This window comes from Lontra canadensis, unplaced genomic scaffold (genome assembly GCF_010015895.1).
Source record: "Lontra canadensis isolate GAN:19392208 unplaced genomic scaffold, GSC_riverotter_1.0 scaffold41, whole genome shotgun sequence".
Classification (NCBI taxonomy): Eukaryota; Metazoa; Chordata; class Mammalia; order Carnivora; family Mustelidae; genus Lontra; species Lontra canadensis.
Window position 1 is genome coordinate 13,057,313 of NW_022631035.1, and position 21,944 is coordinate 13,079,256.

General features: G+C 37.6%; 1 protein-coding gene across 6 annotated transcripts in view; it reads right to left on the reverse strand.

Moving 5' to 3' along the window:
- Positions 1–21,944, reverse strand: part of HELZ (helicase with zinc finger) — a 157,072-nt gene that overhangs the window by 65,727 nt on the left and 69,401 nt on the right. For 5 of the 6 annotated variants that reach the window (XM_032870803.1, XM_032870801.1, XM_032870800.1 and 2 more), the window contains 6 exons: positions 17,713–18,046; positions 16,690–16,820; positions 10,644–10,823; positions 9,984–10,088; positions 3,794–3,972; positions 858–976 (listed from right to left, as the gene is read on the reverse strand). In XM_032870803.1, the coding sequence (XP_032726694.1) occupies positions 858–976; positions 3,794–3,972; positions 9,984–10,088; positions 10,644–10,823; positions 16,690–16,820; positions 17,713–18,046 (1,048 nt within the window). The remainder of the gene's footprint in view (positions 1–857; positions 977–3,793; positions 3,973–9,983; positions 10,089–10,643; positions 10,824–16,689; positions 16,821–17,712; positions 18,047–21,944) is intronic. The other variant, XM_032870804.1, reaches the window with a different exon arrangement.

The following is a 21,944-nucleotide window of genomic DNA, read 5'->3' on the forward strand; positions in this document are numbered from 1 at the left end:
ACTTTCAGAGATGCAACCCTACTGCACCACTGAGGCAATGAGGCACTTATCTCACTAAAACTGATCAACTATCTAAAAGGGTGAGCTGGAAGGATATACAGCCTATGATTCAAAAATTTAATGGAATAATCAGTAAAATAATGCTTTTTATCTCATAAAGTATAAGGAGCCATTCTTGATCATACTTTTGATGACTAAAGAACAAAATTAAACTGCTCTTGGCAAAGAAACATAAACAGAATTTCCTCCTCTACATTCAACTCTTTCCTGATGTCGTCAGAGCTACAATACTACATAGGTTCAACCTCGATTAGAGCAGAAGAGAAAGAACTTCAAACTGCAACTCTGTAAAACAAAGATTAACAGAAAAATTCTATTTCTCTTTCCTTACGTGGGTACTGAAATCCATAAATTCAGACACATTCTTTGAGATGTGGGATATTATTTTGAATTAAGTACACTGTTTCCCATGATGGCAAAAAAAAATCAACCCTTCATGAAAACAAACGTTAGGGACAAGAACTGGGTAACTGTAGGGAGGTCAACTTAAATTTATTTTCTAAAGAAAAGTAAAAATCAAATATTCACACTTAGAAGGCTGGTCTTCAAATTTAAAACATGACATATAACACTGACAGACTCACTCATTCCACTCTCTATCCAAAGAAGGAAAAAAACAGTGGGATAGTAATTTTCCTTCAGAAAAGGCAGTATTTTTCATTATTAGCAAAGAAATATTTAAAGTACTTATACTGTAATACATGGCACAATTTCGTACGACGTTTTAGAAAACAGAATATTAAACATTAAAACATAATTAGTAGCTCCTTCGATACGATGACTCAGAGGGCGCATACCTGCATGTGGTCACCAGCCAAGACAATCCGAGTGTTTTTAGTTGCTAATGCTAGAGGCATAATGGTTTCACACTCCATGGCCTGGGCAGCTTCATCTAATAGAATGTGTGTAAAAAACCCTACAAAGTACAGTATAAACACAGTAAAGCATCTCACAGCGGCAATAAAGGCAGCAGTACTTCTTTCCTTTTCTGCTAAGGAAAGAGTTCAGTGTGCTGATTTCAGAGTTAGGAGTACTTTTAATGCCCATCCCCCATTTAGAAAATCATTAACTTAAATCATTACGTAAAGAACAGAGATGGAAAGAAATAACTATTCTACCCACTAGTAGATATGAAATGGCACCTGGTGCTAAGGGTCCCCGGACGAAGAGCGGACTGAGTACACATAAAAAAGATGTTTCAAGTACAAGATAGCAGCTTTGCAGCAAAAAGAAGGGCCAGCGACTAAACACTGATAGTCCTTTCATTATTTGTGTGGTGAAATATCGAAAATAGAACAATGGCAGTTTATAAGTAACTTGAGCTTTATTGTGCATATTAAATGTTAATGAAAATCATACCTGGAATCTAATATAAGGGAGAAAGTTATAATCCAACCTTGACTAAAACAAAGGGACTGTCGATGAGCAGATTCTCTCATCTGATTAGTTAGGGGGTTTTGTGTGTGTCTGGTGTGTCTATAAAATTAGTTGTCTAAGAGCCTACCCTGGCTGAAAAACAAAATCACCGGCGTGCAAAAAGGCACAGACAGAAGCCAACCATCTAGAGTAAGAAGCGCCCCACATCCTGAGTGCTACGGCCACTCGCACTGGGGCACAGGATTCTGTGTACAGAGGGAGGAGGGAGTCCTTTTGCCCTAAGTGGGGGAAAGAGGCAAAAATCCCACGGTCTCAATATGGAGAAGGAAAAAGTTCTCCCCTGCTGCCAATACACAGAGTGAGGAAGAAAGAGGCCTTCTTTTTACTAGCATAGCAAAAGAACGAAGTAGTTTCTCAACAGAATGACAGTTGTAAAACTCTCTGGATTGATGCATCTCCTGTGAGGAGGGCTCAAGAACCAAACCTCCATTTCTATCCCTGTTTCTACGAATATCAGCAAGATCCAAACCATTTTTTAGGCGGCTTGTTTTTAGGTTGGGAACCTTCTAAGTCTTACTGACCGGCAGTAATGACCACCATCATCATCCATTCAGACAAATGGTTATGGTTATGGTTGATAGTGTATATCAACAACTTGTTTATTTCCTGACAGTGGCCCAAACATTGTGCATTTTTTCTCCCTGTTAAGGGGACTTTGTACTTTTTGCTCTACAAAACTAATTACCTGAAAACTACTGTTTCCATTAGATGACATTTTAATTAAATAGAGCTAGGCTTGAATCATGAAGCTGGATATATCATGAAACTGTTACAGCTATCACTTAAGCTAGCACAGGGAACTTGAATTAATCAAACTGATTTAGCCTGAGCCTTGGTTTTCTCTTCTGCCAAAGAACCCTCCCTCCACAGGCCTGATACGAGAATTAAATGAAATCAAATATAAGTAAGCCCAGAAGCAAGCACATGGGCAACTTCTAAGTATTCTTCCATATTCTGGCTCTTCAAAGCCATTCTTCACTTTCCCACAAAAGTATATTGTTTAGGAGGTTTAGGAATTTCATCTAAGCGGCAAAAAGGCAGAGTACAACCATGAAGTAATGAGACTGATTGTTAAATAAACATACCAAAATTTACATTTCAAATAAGTGTTGTTCCATTCAAAGAAGTCAGTTGGGAGGAAATAGAACTCACTCCAATGATGCAGTCACTGTTCAAAACATTTTTGAAACTCTGCTTTTGTAACTGCCCTCACCAGCCAGCTATGAGCTGTATGCACAAGAAAATAAGTCTCATTACATGAGAGGCATGTCTCTCTCTCTTTTTTTTTTTTTTTTACCCCTAATGGCACTGCTCAGTTTGATCACCTACCTTATTTACCAGACATGGCTCAGAAAGATTTTGAAGCTCTTCTAAAATTAAATCTACCCTCAAAAAAGTCTGGCCACCATTCATTCATTTAAGATAAAGAGAGGTTTATCAAGGGCCTCCAGGTGTCTATACCCTGGGACAGATGCCAGGAATTCAAGGTGAAAAGAACAGTATCTACCTTCCAGGGACTGGAAAGTTCAAAAGAATCTGTCACTGGCTCTGAAAGCAATTCCAAAAGGAGAGAGCAAAAAAGTGTTGAGCAATGTCAACCATTATAATATGGCAGTAATAAATGAATATTCTTCCAAAGCAAATACCTTAAAGTGGTACCACTTTTTGATGGTTAAGTTCTGCCACACTTATCAGAATTACCTGTCATCTTATATCTGTACTTCATATAATATTAGTTTGATTTTATAGATACTGTACTTAAATAATCTTCATAGCATGTCTGAAAAACCTATCATGATTGCTGTCTCTACACTGTATAACACACAGCATTTTAAAACAAAAACTTGAAAAAATTGTTAAAAAAAAAACAACACATACTATCCAAATTTGAATTTTTCACATGGCCAATAGTAAGTAAATACCATCTGATAAAAGAACAAACACAATAGTGGTCACTCAAACGTCTAAACTAGGGGTTGACTTTGTTGGGTTGTTTTTTTTTTTGGTTTTTTTTTTTTGGTAAAAGGCCAAACTATATATTTTAGGTTTTGTTGGCCATACAATCTCTGCTGCATCTACTCAACTCAGCTACTGTGGCACAAAGGCACCCATACATAAAAAAATAGGTAAATAAATGGGCATGGCTGTGTTCCATCCAATAAAACTTTATTTATAAAAACAGACAACAGGCCAGATTTGGCCCACAGACTATATAGTTTGCCAACCCCTGGTCTAAACTGAATGCAGAAGCCCTATGCATTCAGAGACACCCTATCTGTGTCTTGAGTCAGCATACCAGGTTCAAGGTCCAACTGACAGAGGTACTGGGAAGTATTCAATGTAACAACAACCACTCGGTGTTTAAGAATATCTTCTTTCTGTGGCATCTGAAAGGTGGAATGTGCGCTTGAGATCAAACAGTACTGATGCACAACTGGGTGGACAGTCTTTACCCAGCGATTTCTGAAATATACCCTATAAAAGAAGATAATATTTCCTATTTATATTTATTAACATCTTACCAGCATAATCAAAAAATTAACATTATTGTATTAAGACTACCATATCTGGAAATTAACAAATAAATCTGGTAACCATTAACACTCTACTGAGTTAGAATTTAACATACAACTGTATATTACATATAAATGTACGTGACTATGCCCTATCAAAAACGATTCAAACAGAGAGCATATGCACTATCATAAAATAAATATCTAATTATTTTTAAGTGTTCAGATCAATCTTACAACAGAAAGACCAACAGTTTCATAAACACTATAGTTTTTTAAGTTCAAAACATTCCCATTTGGGAATTAGTTTTTTTACAGAATATTCTTTCAAAAATACACTTAATATTGTAATTACCTATGCTAGTAAAAAATAGTGAATTGCACACCTACAACAGAAACTTAAAAGTTATCTGCATTTCACTTCAGAATATATTCTTACACCCATGTTTAAATCTAAAGGAGGTTTATCTATATTATCTAAGGGAGATTTAAAAATAAACTTAAACTTTGGACAATCAAAAAATCTTAAGAGCATCTTTCCATTAACTACAAAAGAAAAATACCAATAGGCCTCATGCGACAGACTACTAAAATGGTACAGAAACAAGGCATCCATCCATCCACCCACTCACTCAGTACAACAAAGATAGACTGGGTGTCTGCTATGCTCCAGCACAGAGACAAATCACATGGTTTCCAAGCTTTCATAAAGGCTTTGATTTACTCTGATTTTAATGGAAAGCCATCAGAGAGCTCTGACAGGGCGGTCACATGCTCTTATGTTGATAAAGGACCACTTGTTTCTCTGGACAGAATATATAGTTTGGGGAGGGGATGAGGGAGGGCTGGACAGTGGTGTGCTGGCAAATGCTGAACGACCAGCTTGGAGGGTAGGGGTGGTGCTGATCTCTAGTGTTCGCTGAGTTCCGTGGTATAAAATCCACTACCATGGCCAATTTCAAGCTACCAACATGATGTCACCGAACATGAACTTGGGAAGACATGTACATGACTGGGTCTCACAAGCCACTACAAGCTGGCTGCAACACCCAACTGACTTGGACAGGGGCAGGGGAGAAAAGCAGGGAGAACAGTTAGGAGGCTGTTACAACGGTCTGGACAAGAAAAAAATGACAGTTTGGATCAGGGTGGTAACAGTAAAGATGTGAAAATGGTTGGATTCACTCCACATTTAGAGAGTAATGCTGACAGGATTTAGTGAACCAGATGTGCAATTTAAGAGAAAGGATGATTCTGTGCCTTTGAAACTAGATGAATGACAGTGGTGTTTACAAAGATGGTGAAAGTGAGGAACAGATCTGAAGTGAGAACAGAACTCAGTTGTGGACAAATTCAGTAGCAGACGTCCATGTGGGGATATTCAATAAGCAGGGGGATATGTAAGTCTGAAGTTCAGGAGAATGTCTGGGACAAGAAACATACAACTGGGATAATATTTAAGCCTAGGGACTAGACGAGCTCAGCTGGAGAGTAAGTGTAGATAAAAAAGAAACCAGTTGGGAGAATGACTGATGGTTACCCCCAACATCTAGAGGCAGGGAAAAGAAGAGGCAAACAGTAAAGGAAACTGGCAAGAAGCAGTCAAAGTAAAAAAGTACTCAGGAGAGCATGGGCTCCAGTCAAGGGATACAGACATCCGTGTTACTAAATCTTTTGGTTATTCTCTAGGCCCATCATAGTGCTTGACCACTAGCAGCACCCAGCTCGGCTGTTGCTCCCTGCGAGCCACACTCTCTGCCCTCGGCTCCCATGACTCAGGTGCTCCTTGCCTTCGTTCTTCCTCTCTAGGTTAGAGTTCCCGAGGCTGACTCATCACACTCCTTTTCTCGGGCTCTGTTCTCTCCCACCCCATCTCAGCCAGGCCCATGGCTTCAATCACCACCAATACTCTTGACTCACACATTTTTTCTCTCTCCAGCCAAGACCTCATCATCTTCAGAATGCACATCAACTTTTTATTTAACATTTGTCTCCTTCAGGATATTTCAAAGGCAGCTCAAATGTAATATGCATAAAACCGAATCTCATGATCTTCTAAAATGTGTTCTCACCTCTCATGAAACACTTAAAACTGATTATTACTTTTCAGCAAAGCAATAAAAGAAGTATTTAATAAATATACCTAAATATAAATAAGAAAAGTCAAGAAATATCTTTTTAAAACATTACTCTGATAGGAAGGACTGTAAACTTGATAGAAGTAACCAATATCACTTCTAAAAAATGCAAAAATGGGCGCACCTGGGTGGCTCAGTCAGTTAAGCATCTGCCTCTGGCCTGGGTCATGATCCCAGGGGCCACATCAGGCTCCTTGCTCAGCAGAAAGCCTGCTTCTCCTTCTCCCCCAACCTCTCCCCCTGCTCATACTCACTCTCTTTTTCTCGAATAAATAAAATATTTTAAGTAAACAAATAAATAATAAAAAATATTAGTTTAATAAAACATAAATAATAGAAGAGTTTTAGGTTTTAATAAAAAATGTTTAATCAGATCAGCAAAGTGGAATTTACTTTAAAATAAAAGAAAAATCTTGGGACGCCTGGGTGGCTCAGTGGGTTAAGCCTCTGCCTTTGGCTCAGGTCATGATCTCGGGGTCCTGGGATTGAGCCCCACATCAGGCTCTCTGCTCAGCAGAGAGCCTGCATCCCCTCTCTCTCTCTGCCTGCCTCTCTGCCTAGTTGTGATCTCTCTCTCTGTTAAATAAAGAAATTTTTAAAAAATCTTTAAAAAAAAATGAAAAATCTGATTTTACAAATTATCTTAAAAAATCATTTATAAATTATGATTCCATAAATATTAACCAAAGTATGTGCATTTAAAACAAGAAATTACTAGAAACTAAACTCTAAAATGTTCGTGGTATTTATCTCTGTGTGCTTAGATTATAGATAATTTTATTTTCTTCCTTGTTCCTTTCTGTATTTTCCATACTTTCCTAAATGAACATTTCACATTATAAAACTGGAAAAATGGTTTTCCAAATTACTCATCAATTCTAATGCCAAGCACCACTTTCTACTCTAAGAAAAAATAAAAATAGAAGTTCTAAGTCTCACTACTGACTTTTTTTTACAATTACCTTGGAAAACCACCTCAAGCTGAAACTAGTAAGAAGACAAAGTTTGACTGTTAAGAATATATTTCCTTAAAAGTAAATATTCTGGTGCTGACTTCAAAAAGTTTAAATACTTTCTTTGTGCTTTCATTCTGTGCAACATTTAAGGTAGACACTATCTATAAGATTGAAACACAACTAACATTTTTCAAAACTGGAAAACAGTGACAAGTGACACCTTCAAGCTCATAGTATTAAATGTGACACCAACTAAGTAATTTATGTATTTCTAGGAACAAACTATCCACAGATCCCACATGAATTATGACTGTTAAAGTAGGAGATTGTCTGGTAATACATAATTTTAATTCACTGAAATTTTATTCATGTATTGAATTCATAAACAATAAACAACCCTTCTAAAATGTTACTATACAAGATACTACAGAATCAGAAACACCTGATTCCAGAATAAAATCTATTACTCTGAAGATCTGTATAAAACAACAAATACCTTCCATTTGTCCAGAAAGCAATAACTATAGACTCTCTCCATGGATAACCTCTATCTACTAGGTAATAATTCTGTCAGAACCAGATACCGATCTTCAGAACCCTACACAGAAACCGTGTTTTCCTCTCTTGTCCAAATTAAGGTCTACCAATTCTGATGAAATAAGAGGCAAAAGTCAAATAAAATATAATCTAAAATGGTTTCTAAAATCTCCATCCCCAAATATTTTAAGCTCAACTCCCAGCAAGTAATATAATTTTATACATTTCAACTGTAAACGTGTATATTTAAACATATGTACTGTATTAAACTATTTAATACTTATGACGATTTTCACATGTTATGGCATCTACCATGGCCCACTCTAGACTACATGATGCAGAAGGCAAACTTCAACCACCTTACACCACAGACACAGCAAATCTTCAAAGTCACACGCAGACACTTAGTGCCCCCTTGTGTTCCTTCCCCTGTATCCTAGGACAGATAAAGCTAATCTCCACAGAGTGCTCAGCCATGCTAATTTCCTCTATCCCATCTCTCATATCTTTCATGTTTGTTGTCCATCAGGATAATTACAAATTAATATGAATTAATGTAATAACAGATGGTACTAACAAATTTTAAGAATTCAATGCTCTATCCTCCTAGGAAATACATTTACAAGTTAACACCATTCCCAAAGAGAAAAACCATGTGAAAATATAGGACCACAAAATGAAAAGACTTAGAAAAAGTCAACCCTCTTCTTATTTTATTCCATTTACTAAATGCAATAACTAGAAATTTAAGTACTTTCCAAGCTTCTTGACTGAATCACCCTTGAGACTTACAGAGAGGTGAGATTTTCTGCTAAAGAGCCAGTTTCTGTGTCTGGGCCACTACAGCTACACATATACCCTACTGAGACATAACTTATTCTACACATCTAGATAGATTATAACCATCGAAACATAATTTTATGTGGGGAAAGTTAAACATAATGCTAGTCACATGGCAGATGTTAATAAACAACAGCTCTTCAGCCCCAAATATCAAATGACCTATATCCTATGTCAATCAAGATGCGAGGGGGCTACTCCATTGCTTCCAAGCCCACATACACCACGGTAACTGAGGTTGTCACAGTTCCTACATAACAGACACATACACAGACAGAAACACACACAATAAAAGCAAACGAAACACCTCCACCAAAGTAAGAACACGCATAGCAAAACTGCTACTAGTTGTTGAGTTTTTACTTAGGACTAAAAAAGATCAGAATCTGAAGCACACTAGTCACTGATGAACTTATCTAGTTATAAATACCACATTTTCATTTATAGTGATTGTATATATGTGATATTTTCTTATTAAATACAACTGGATTCTACTTGAAACAATTATTTCTGCTCTGAATTATCTTCCAGAGTGGAAACAAAGTATGGCATAAAAAACCTGTGTTAGCAGACCACACCACCTTTTTCTTTATTGTTCTTTTTAATGCAATTGTAAAATCATTCAAATGGCTCTGGTTGTGGTTATTAAGAATTAAATGGTATAATCTCACTTTTCCATGCCTGGACTCAACTAGAAATAAAAAGTTAGTGGATTATGATTCAAAAGTGTGGTTAGAAATTAATTTGTAAGCAATAATTGTATTCAAACAACACAGGGCATGACATATTAGTTTGTAAAATGGCAAAACCAAACATTAATTCATATAACAATGAAAGCAAATGGTGTATAAACAACCATTTAATGATTCTTTATTGTTTTCTGAAGAAAAGGATTTTATTCCCCCACAATCCGTATTTAGGTACATTTCATATCCATATACACTTAAAACGACCTTTCTATATCAACGTAAACTTTTCTTTGACACTTCGTCTCTTATATGATAGCAAAAAGTTGTAAATAGCAGTGAATTACATTTTGTTGCAGAAATCATTTCAATATTTCATGCTTCTCTAAAGTGTAACTTCTATGAAATTACCTGCATGATCACAGTCAAAATTTTATATCTACTGCATGACTACTCTGCCATGCAAAATATGCTGGAATTTCAATTAGATTTGATTTAAGCAAATCATTTTTATATTATTTCATCATCGTAGCTCTTAGAGGTACACATCAAAATTTGCTCAGATTGTAACAACATTTTTACATACAAAACTTAAAAAAGGATGTCTTTCTCTTTACTTAATGTTTAAGAAATGAATGGTCAAAGATTTTTTAAATTTTTCCTTAATTTTAAATGACTGCTTCAAAAGGCATCACCTCCAAATGCCAATATACAGTTAAAGATTTTGTGTTCTCCAAGTTACTAAAATCTTTAAAGACACCTTTTCTTAAGAATAATAAAGTATGACACAGATACATAATAAGCCTTAAAAAATACCTGAGAGGTCTTGCCTGGGGATTGCCTGCTTCTACATATGGATGTAAATAATCCTTTATGTAGAGGTCAGCAGCACTATTAGAATGGGTGCAAATGAGGATCCTGCTGAAATAAATGGTGCAAATAAAAAGAATGATAAAACACAAAACTACTCAAGCAGTATAATACAAAACAAAAGCAGTGGCCATCTTAATATCAAACATTTCCCTCAACCTACTCATCAATCTCCAACATATTATTCGATGATGTTTTCGGGAAACTATTACTCTCTAAGCTGTAAAGAAAACAAGTTTCCCCAAATTACTTTTAAATCTAACACACAGAACTTTATGCACCCGAGTCTCTCGGCTCCAACGTATATCACAATTCCTTAGCAGACTTGGGAGTTCAGATGGCTATTTAAAAGCTGTCATTTTCTATGTTGCCAATTTTTAAAAACAGTATGTTTTAAAAGAATTCAAATTTTAGTCCTTTGGGGTTTTGGTGTGGGTCTTTTTCTTTTCCTTTTTTTTTGTTTTTTTTTTTGTTTTTTGGGGTTTTTTTTTTTTAATTTTTCCAAGCTGAATTAATATGGTCTTGCTAGCCGTAGCTTTGTACTCACAACAAGGACAGAGGTTGTGGCCTAATGATGAAATCAGAGCACACATACCACCGCCTCACCTCGTCTCCTGCTGCTGGAGTATGTGCTTGACGGCCTGAGCTAGAGTGAAAGTTTTGCCTGTCCCATAGGGTCCAATGATGAGAACAGGAGGCAGCTGTATTGAAAGTGGAGTTGTAATGGCCAGGACAGCCTCTTTCTGTTTTGCATTTAGCCGAGGATCCAACTGCTCATCCCATTGTCTACAGAAAATAAAAATTTATTGTAAACACATGCATCTTACAAATAAAACACAAGCCTAAATTTTATTGAACCATTAAAAATACTGAAGAAGCAAAGCACCTACAAAAACAAACGTTTATTCTAAAACTTCCTTTCAGAAATATACCCGACAGAGTCGGTACGGGGTGCTTCACTATGTTGATCAAAACTCACTTTAATTACTTTGTCCGATTCCAAGTGCAAAAAGATTGTGATAACTAAAGAAAGCATACACACTTCTAGTCTAGCTGCTACCAAGTCTATGAAGAGTAATGGCAATGTCTCAAAAATTTAATTTCCCTGTTACATAAAAGGATCAGGAAACTTTTTTTCTGGTAATAAAGAAGTATGCGTTTCTTTGCAGAGCAAGTAAAATGCAAAAGGGAGACAAACCAAATTTCAAATTCTAGTCCACTGAAAGCTCTCTTTAGTGAAATTTAAAACAAGAGGCAAAGAAAAAACCTGTATGTCCCTAGTTAAGAGATTATTAAAGGTTTACAAACTCTTAATTCAGAAAAAGGCAGTTTAAAATAAAAAAGGTATCAAAGAGGGACAAACGCCTGCGTGGCTCAGTTGGGTAAGCATCTGCCTTCAGCTCAGGTCATGATCCCAGGGCCCTGGGATCTAACCCCAAGGCAGCGTCCCTGCTCATCAGGGAGCCCATTTCTCCCTCTCCTCCCTGCTCATGCTCTCTCACTATCTCTGTTTCTCTCTCTCTCTCCCTCTCAAATAAATAAATAAAATCTTTTTAAAAAAAAAAGGTAACGGGGCGCCTGGGTGGCTCAGTGGGTTAAGCCGCTGCATTCGGCTCAGGTCATGATCCCAGAGTCCTGAGATCGAGCCCCGCATCGGGCTCTCTGCTCAGCAGGGAGCCTGCTTCCTCCTCTCTCTGCCTGCCTCTCTGCCTGCTTGTGATCTGTCACATAAATAAATAAAATCTTTAAAAAAAAAAAAAGGTATCAAAGGTCAAACAATAAGGAATGTTTTCTATCATTTCCCCCATACACATAATGTACTTATGTCCTATTTTTCAGGGTAGAGAACACCTGTCACAGTAGCACAAATGGTTGCTGTAATGGGATCTATCTTATGAGTGTCCCTTCTATGACTTGGCTAAGTTTCGAGGATTTAAATGGATAGCAGATGCTACAAGAGATCAAACCAAGTGGAGAATCAACAGCATTCTTTTCCACAGCTACAATTAAAATACTAAATATTGCAACAACTATGGCAAAAATGATAGGGATGTAAACCAAAATAGGAAGGGTGTGTAAAGAGATGCTTAGAAAATTTACATTCAAAGTGCCTACAAAATACTCCTGCAAGACGCAGTTTGGATGGGAAAATTCCTTCTCTCCGAGGCTGTACTCTACAGTAATCAGAAACCAGTTATTCCTGGAAAATCTTAATACTTTCAGTTTTAAAAAAGTGTAACTAATGCTATATTCGGACAGATAATTTCAAACAAACGGAAGTCTCTGAGGAAATGTTAAAACTTTAGAAAATAAACTTTGACTATATAAACATGCCATTAATTTTTTCGAAACTTAAAATTTTTAAGTAAAAAACAAAAGAACTCTGACCAATGGCACTAGATTTCCTGGAAACCACTGACTAAAGATCAAGCTTTTGACTTCAAAGAATCTCTCATCATTAGACAGCCTATTTATTCATAATTCTGCCAGAACCTCACAATGTTCCACTTTCTGTAAAAGAGGAAATTACTTTAGGTAATCGCTAAATCCAGATCTAATATATGTGGAAAACCGTGGAACGATTCCTCTGCTACTGAGCCTAGACAGCTAAAATACTCCATTGCCCTCCCTCCTCTGCTGGAGCTCCAACTCTGGTCAATGAGCTTAAAGGAAAAGGCCCCTCTGAAGGGCTTCTTCCCTGACTCAATAAAACACAAACAAAGCCTCACTAGGAGGAAGCCCTTCTTGCTCCTCTGCATTCCTCCTTCACCTGGCTGGAAAGACATCCTAGTAAACAAAACTGCAGCTGCCCTCTTATAATCAAGAGGTATCAAACGTCAGGAAGAAAACCAGCATGAAGAAAATCAGTATGCTCTAAGGTGGAGAGGAGGGGAGACCTCAGTCTTGGGTGGTACTGCGGAGCCCCTGCAAGTCCTGGACCACCTACCTACCTCTGGGCGTCCATCTCTACTTGTTTAAGCCACAGTTAGATCAGTAAACTGTTACTTGCATCCATACCTGACCCCAGTGGCTCTTTTACCTATATATGGGGATAATGACTTGTGTATCAGATGGTCTTTCTAGGATCAAATGAGGTACTGTTTAGAAAAGCTGTTTAGAAAAATAATTGAGCAGTCAGTGCTCAATTAACATTAGTTTCTATTACCGCGTTCACTGAGGACTTCAGAAAAATGACATATTACTTGACCAATACACACTTTCAAAAACAAACAAAAGCTTTAAAAACATGCTCTAATTCTTCAAATGTGGTGACTTCAATGAACTTATAAATGAGACAAATAGTAAGTTATATATAAAAGTATCGATCGGGGTGCCTGGGTGGCTCAGTGGGTTAAAGCCTCTGCCTTCGGCTCAGGTCATGATCCCAGGGTCCTGGGATCGAGCCCCACATCGGGCTCTCTGCTCTGTGGAGAGCCTGCTTCCTCCTCTCTCTCTGCCTGCCTCCCTGCCTTCTTGTATTCTCTGTCAAATAAATAAATGAAATTTTAAAAAAAAAAAGTATCGATCTAAGACATTCATGACGAATTTATAGGTATAGCTCTAAAATATATTATCTCTTTATTTAAACAGCCCACTCTACTTATCAACTGCTTCAGCATAAATAAATGCTTAGAGCAGATCAGAAACCATCAATGCTGGTCACCTCTACAGTTTCTGGTCATGAATGAGGAAGGCCAATGAGCACAAGCTGTCTTTAGTGTGCCACCTGCTCAACAGAGGGAAGAGGACTTAGAATCCATGTGCCAGTCAGACCCATCTCGATTTTCACAGTTTAAAATAACAGTCTCAGGGCGGCTGGGTGGCTCAGTCGGGGAAATGTCGTCTTCGGCTCAGGTCATGGTCCCGGGGTCCCGGGATCAAACCCCACGTCAGGCCTGATGCCCAGCGGGGAATGTGCTTCTCCCTCTGCCCACCCCCACTAGTGCTCACTAGCTCGCTCTCAAATAAATAAATAAAAATCTTTAAAAGAAAATAACATAGTCTCTTCAAGCTCATTCTGAATAAACAGTACTTAAACCCTGGATCACATTAATTCAGAGTCCTTTTCTTCCCCTAGTCTAATGCATTTTTATAATTGGTTTACAGGCCACATGCTCACTCATCCATCTGTATTCCGCCTTATCCCCCGAAAAAACTTTATACGGCTCAGGGTTTCTCAGCATATTCCCCCACTCAGACACCTTTAGTTACTATTTAAACTACAGCGGTATGGAATCTCTTCCTGCTCAGGGGTTTTCCGATACTTGACATTTTCTTAGTTACTTCTGCAGTTGACCCTTGCAGTCAGTTGAACTTGAACATACCGTTGTGTGCAATATAATTTTCAGAAGTAAACATATCAAGTACGTGCCGAAAAGTTCACCGGTATGCTCTCACATTTGAAATCTGAATTTCCTTCTTTAAACTTGAAACTCTAAGTCAGCTGAATATGTCATACATTAATAAGGTGGAAGGCCCTGTTGAGGACTGACAGATAAGTGAGATGCGGTCTCTTCCTTCAAAGACCTCAGAGTGTAACAAAAACCGGAAAAATGTACGCCAGTGACAAAAATTAATGTGAGAATAATTGTGCTTGAAAGCACAAAACTAACTGAATCTAGCCCACAGAAGGTACTCAAGATATTTTTCTTGGAAAAATGAAAATGGAAGGGTCAGGCTCATCTCCTTGAAGGAGAGAGCAGTTGAGCTGGACTGAATCTTAAAGGACAGGTGGATCAACAGATAACACTGGGCAAAGATTATTTCAGGGAAAGAAAATCACTTACAGATAAAAATGGCGGAGGGGGAAACTCTGAGCTTGATGGGTAAACAGTGTCAGTTTTGCTAGATGAGAAGGCTCTGGAGAATGACTGCATGACAATGTGAATATACTTAACACTATTCAACTATATACTTAAAAAGGGGTTTAGAAGGTCAGTTTTGCATTATGTAAATTTTACCACAATTTTTTAAAAATTTATAAGAAACTGGGGTGCCTGGGTGGCTCAGTCATTAAGCATCTGCCTTTGGCTCCGGTCATGATCCCAGGGTCCTGGGATCGGGCCCCGCACTGGGCTCCCAGCTCTACAGGTAGCCTGCTTCTCCCTCTCCCACTCCCCCTGCTTGTGTTCCCTCTCTCACTCTGTCTCTGTCAAATAAATAAAATCTTAAAAAAAAAAAAAAGAAATTAAGTGTAGGGCCAATTAAAGAAACTTCAAGATAACTCAATATGGCTAGAGCATGGGGATTTAGAGGGGAAAAGGGGGGTGTCAAGTAGAAAAAGGTAGAAGAAATCTGAAGCTACGGCTGGAAAGCCCTGTCAATGGGACCACATAACAAGAGGACAGTGTTTGGCCGCTCGGACTCTCCACATATCAAGGAGACACCCTCAGAGATATGTAACCACTGAAATGAAATGATTATTTTAGCAAACTAACTGTGGCAGAAATATGTGGGATGGACCAGAGAACGGAGACACAGACTACAGGACAGGAGACCAACTATAAGGTTCCTTACGTAGTCCAGCTCTAAATTATACACTGGCTGTTAAGAACGGAAGGAGGGGAAAAGGTACAGAGAAAGCGAACCAAATGGGAACTGATTAGACTGGAGGTTTACAATTATAGATCACTGATTACTTCCAGGACAGTAAGGAAATGGAAAACGGAGATCACAGGATGAGTATAAAGAACAGCGGAAATACATAAACTACTCCTGCTCGTGAATTTTGGCAATAAAATGAAGAATGCAAAAAAGATAGTTAAGCATAAGTGAAACAAGGGAGAAATGATCTGGGTTTTCTGTTGTAAGGCATCTTGTGCTTTGTTCTGTTTTTAGAACCGAAAGAAACAGAATGTGAGGGGAAGAGCTATAGGCCACCTCTAGGCCTGGCCCATAAAACTTTCCTACGTGATCCCCTGTGGTCATTCTTCCCCTGCCTGCCAGCTGGATGTCAACACATGGGGTGAAACCATGGAAACCACTTACTGAAGATACCAGGGCCTCCATCAGTGGTGGAGCCGGGCCACCCGACCATGACTGGAGTGACACAAGTGATAAATAAATAACCTTCTATTGTGGAGAGGCACTGAGATTAAAAAAGAAAGGAATAAAAGGTGGAATGAGCAGGGCAGCAGCAGGGGCCGAGAAGATAAAAACTCAGGGAAAAGGACGAGAAGAAAGATGCAGTCATACAGCTGTCAGGGTTAGTCTGGAAACAAATCAGAAGTACCCTTATAAAGACGCTTGCGAAGATGTGCCAAAGTGAATTGAAGCAGGAAAATATTTATACAACCCTTAACCTGAGAGCAGTTTCTGAAATATTATCTATGATAAAAATCATTTTAAATGAACTGTTTGAACCACTTTTAAAAGATCCTAATTTTCCCATTCAACTTATACTCAGAAATATTCCTGAATCGCTTGGCATTCTATCAAATTAAGGTTGTTGAGAAAAGCAACAGAACTCATTTAGACTCTGAGGAAAAGTGAAGAAAGTACATGATGAAACTCAAATGTTTCCTTTCAAGGGCTTTTTCATTCCCCTTTCTCTACTAATACACGGCTCCTGGAGACTATGGCAAATTTGCTTTAAAAACTATATTGGCATTATTTGATACAGAAATTCAATTTCACATCTCCTTTTCTGTACCTGTTAGGACTCCAAGGTATGGTTGGAGTCATAGTGGTGTCTGGAAACAAAACCCCGTTGTCCTTGATCCTGTCTAGCGCATAATGCATTTCACAGAGGGGTAATCGATTTAACTGAAACTGAAGTTCAACCTGAAACACAAAATAAACATTTTTTTTAAATGCATGAATGCAAACATCAATGCTTGCAGCTTGCTAAAAATTTTTGTGGAGATAACCTTTTAGGGAAGCCAAGTTTAGAGATTCTCTTAAGTGCAATGTTATTTTAATAAGAATTATTATGGCTAATATTTGCTTTGTTTACTTACTGTCAGGCACTGTAATATGCACTTTACATAAATTATCCATTTACTAGTACAAGTGATGTTATATATCATTATTAACCTTATTTAACATCTAACGAAAATGAAGTACTTATGAGCCACTTAATATCTAAATAAAGGTTATCTTGATCCACCATATTCCTATGAATACTATATTTGATGAAATCCATAGAACATCTGTGAGATATTAGCTCTTAAGTGGTTAAAAAAAAATCAGGCCCAGGATACTGTATCAATTTACTATGAATAAATAACAATCACCAAATTTTATGTTTAAAAAGAAAAAAGAAAAATAAATAAAATTTTAAAGAAGACTGGCTTTCCAGTTAAATATGGCAGAGTGAACACACAGTTCACCTAAGAAACCACAAAAAGAGGAGAACATAAGCAGATACAACCTCCAATGAGAACTGTCCCTGAATGTGGCTTAGTTTCCTTTAATCTGTTCTTCAATTGCTGATTTAAAATTCTCATCAGAAAGTTTGGCCTCATGTAAGACTGAAACATTGTAGATGTTACTTAATTACCAAACTGGTTTTCTCCAAGTTACCAGAGGTCTAATTCTCCACCCACCTCTCTAACACTTCAAAATCAACTGCATTTCTGCTTAGAACAGAAGGTGGAAAATCAAACCAGAATTCTATCAGCTGACAAGGACATTACAGACAACCATAACTAAGTTACCTCACTTCAGAACACACCTGTGTGTCATAATCAGGCCGAAGATTAAGTTCTTCACAGCATTCCCTGGATATCCTTAAAAATATATATTCTTTTGTTTTTTCTTCAATAGTAGCTTCATAAACCTTCTCTTTGGTTCCCTGGGTCTGTACTAACTTCTCTTTAGGGACTGGTAATAAATAAACAGCATTGACTTTGGTCATCACCAGCCGTCCAGCCAAAGTATCTTCAGAAAGTGTTTCAGTAAGCTTAAAGCGACCAAAAAGTTGTCCATTCTGAGCATACTTTGCACCTCCAGAAACTCCAGTGAGCATGAAACTTGCTAGAATCTGCAACTGCACTTTAAGGTTGAACCTAAATCAAAAGTAGAAAATGAGTCTGAATGTTTTACATCAAAACAAAAAAACTAGAAAAGCAGAACAAAATAAATCAAATTTAAACGTACAAAAACTTAAAACTCCATCAATTCCATTCCATCGAGCTACAAACCATATATTACCTTTCTGCCATTAATCCAAGCTGGAAACAACAAAACTTTTTTTAAGTCAATAAACTTTCATCTAAGTTACATAAAGGCATTTACTTAGTTGAGCTGAAGAAAACAAACATTTTTAAAACTTGAACATTTAAGGGACACCTGGGTGGCTCAGTCGGTTAAAGCATCTGCCTTCGGCCTGGGTCATGATCCCAGGGTCCTGGGATCGAGCCCTGCATGGGGCTCCCTGTTTAGTGAGGAGGCTGCTTCTCCCTTTGCCTCACCCCCCAGTCATGCTCTCTCGTTCACTCTCTCTCTAATAAAAATCTTAAAAAAATAAAATAAAACTTAAACATTTAAAATAAAGCTAAGTATGATATTTTAATAAAATGAAATGTTATCACATGTTAATTAATTCAGAAGTCTGCTTGAACACTCCCTGGAACCAATAAAACTTCAAAATCCCCTAAAGCCAGACGGAAATAGCATTGAAACTAAAACGGACCTTCATTAAACTGAGGCTTTTCAAGTACACAAAAGATTCAAACTGTGAAATTTTTCTTTCAATGCTGTTAACGAATAACATCCAGAATAAACTTTTGTTAATGACTCCACTGAGACAGATCCCTTGCGGAATTACAGAAAACGAAGTTAAGAGCTAGCTTGTCAGGCAACGGCCGGTGCACTCAGTTGCACTCCCGTGTGTACCCATGTGAGAAAGAATGTGTGTGACAAACAAGTACAGAGAATCGAGCTACCTGGTCAAGAAATGGGAGGTAGAAGAAAGATTTAAACTAACGGACAGCTCTCTCCTTTGCCATTCTGAAACGGTGCCGCAGAGAGAAGACAAAGCAGTTAAAAGAGGAAAGGTAACATTTTCTACTTTTTCTTCAGAAGATTTCAAATTATGTGAATGAAAAAAATTAAGTTCTTTTAAAATTTAAATATCCATTTGTGGAAAAGGCTACTTTTAAATGGTACTACTGAACTGTCTTCTTTTCAAATCTTCCTTTGTATGCATGATGCTAAGAATATCTTACAAATTCTTAAGAAAAAAAAACTTTTTTAAAACACTGTAAATTTTCTTAATGAAAACATCTGGAGGTGCCTGGGTGGCTCAGTGGGTTAAGCCTCTGCCTTCAGCTCAGGTCATGATCTCAGGGTCCTGGGATCAAGCCCCACATCGGGCTCTCTGCTCAGTGGAGAGCCTGCTTCCCCCTCTCTCTCTGCCTGTCTCTCTGCCTACTTGAGATCTCTGTCTGTCAAATAAATAAAATCTTAAAAAAAAGAAAAGAAAAGAAAAGAAGAAAAGAAAAGAAAAGAAAAGGTCTCTTTGCTGCTAAAGTTGATATACAATTTTTTAATTTTAATTTTTTTTTTAACTTTGCAACCACTTTCCACTTCTTGAAACTCCCTCTTCTATTGACTTCCCAAAAGTCATACTCTCTAGTTTTATTCTTACCTTTCTAGCAGTTCCTCCATCCTCCACCCAAGCACTGGCCACCTGCTAAAAGTCCACCCTGCCCTCTTCTTACTCTGTAGGTTCTCATCAGGTGAGGTCACCCTCCTAGATCTCTCAGCTCAGGGCTGTAAACCCAACCATCAAACAGACACCTTCGCTTATATGCTCTTCAAACTCAGTATAAGCAAAACAGTCACGATCTGACGTCCCCTCTGTCACCCCAAACTAGTCTTTCCATGTATTATATATCTTAGGCAACAGCACTCTCATCAACCTAGGTGTTCAAGACAAAAACCATGTTATCCTTGACCTTGTGTCTGTCACCATCCTTCAATCCCCCATCATACATTCACCAAGCCCTGCTGGTTCCTCTTCCTCCTAATTCCTCTGAATCTTAACATTCTGAACATGGATAACCATAACAAACTCCTAACATGACTTCTTGTTTCAAATCTATACTTCATACCACCACCAGAGGATCTTTGCAAAATTTAAGTCTGAAGATAAGCAGCTTCCTCTGGCTCTAAGGGTAAGGCTTAAACAGCTTTCTCTCACCACCCCACCCAACCCAACATGAGCCCTCCATTACAGCGATGATGACCAACTTGCAATTTCCCCCAAAATTCTATCCTCTTATTCTCACATCCTGTTCCATCCAACAATTAAGATGTAAGAACCTTAACATACCTTTGTATTCTTCATCTGACAATTTTACCTGGGTTTTTTTTGTTTTATTTTTGTTTATTTTGTCTTAAATTCAGCCTAAAGGGGCACCCAGGTGGCTCAGTCAGTTGAGGGTCAGACTCTTGGTTTCGGCTAAGGTCATGAACTCATGGGTTATAAGACAGAGCCCCACATCGGGCTCCCTGCTTAGCAGGGAGGCTGCTTGAGATTCTCTCCCACTACCCATACCCCAGTATGCGCACAGGAGAGCACTCTCTCACACTTCCTCTCTAAAGTAAATAAAATCTTTAAAAAAAAAAAATTTCAGCTTAAACACCATCTTATTCCCAAAAGCCGACTTGATTCCCTCCTTAACTTGACTATCCTCCTTCTCCCCACTACCTGTGGGGCAGATGCTCTCCTGTGGGACCTTTGTGCTTTTCTCTATTGCAGTGCTTATTACACTATATTACAACCCTATATTTATAGGTCTGTCTCCCTCACTGGGTAACAAACTTTATTCTAAGTTTATTTTAATTCCAGTTAGTTAACATACAGTGTTATATTTGTTTCATGAATTACAAACTTTTGAGGAAGAAAGAAACATAGTGTGTTTGCCTTAGAATCAGCAGTGGCCAGTCTAGAACCTAACACTGAATACTCAAAAAAATTTGTTCATTGGGGTGCCTGGGTGGCTCAGTGGGTTTAAAGCCTCTGCCTTCGGTTTGGGTCATGATCCCAGAGTCCTGGGATCAAGCCCCGCATCGGGCTCCCTGCTCAGCAGGGAGCCTGCTTCCTCCTATCTCTCTGCCTGCTTCTCCGCCTACTTGTGATCTCTGTCTGTCAAATAAATAAATAAAATCTTTAAAAAAAAAAAAATTTGTTCTTTGAATTACTTTTACATTTTCATAATAACCTGATTTTTTCCAGGCAACATATTTCTATTTTGACTACTTTATACTATTCCCCAACAAATTCTAGAAATTGTATAATATTTTCTCAACTAAGGCAATATATTAAAATTTTTCTATTGCATCTGTTTTAGGATCTGCCATCCCAAAACACCTGATCACAATTTAGCAAGCATGAAAAATTCACCTCAGTCTTAAAGCAGTAACAGAATCCTCTTATGACATTTAGTTGTACCTTACAACAAAACTCCTAAGGTAGAGGCACTAGAAAATAAAAGTACTAAGAAATAGAGCTTTCCCCCAGAAGATACATCATATGTTCAAGATACAGACAATAATGGAATTTCTGGTAGAAGTTACAGCTAGTAATATTTAATTTTCTAGAAGATTAACAGCCTAAAAGTAAATTATATTAGTAAGATATCTTAAGTATTTAAAACAGCATATATATTTTTAAGATTTAATAACTCAGAAATACCTAGAATACAAAATATATTGTACAATTAACAAAGATATTTCTTAATAAAAAGAAAAACCATCTTTCTATTACTGCTTGACACATTTTGAAATCAACCTTAAAGCTTATATAATTCCTAACGTTTTGGGAAACAGCAGAACAGCAGCCAAGCAAATTTGGACCAATTTAATATCAGCTAAAAGAAATATGGCTCTATCAATCTTAGCAACAGTTATATCTCTCGAGTATAACTTTAAAAGACTTTCAAAGCTATATACAGAATT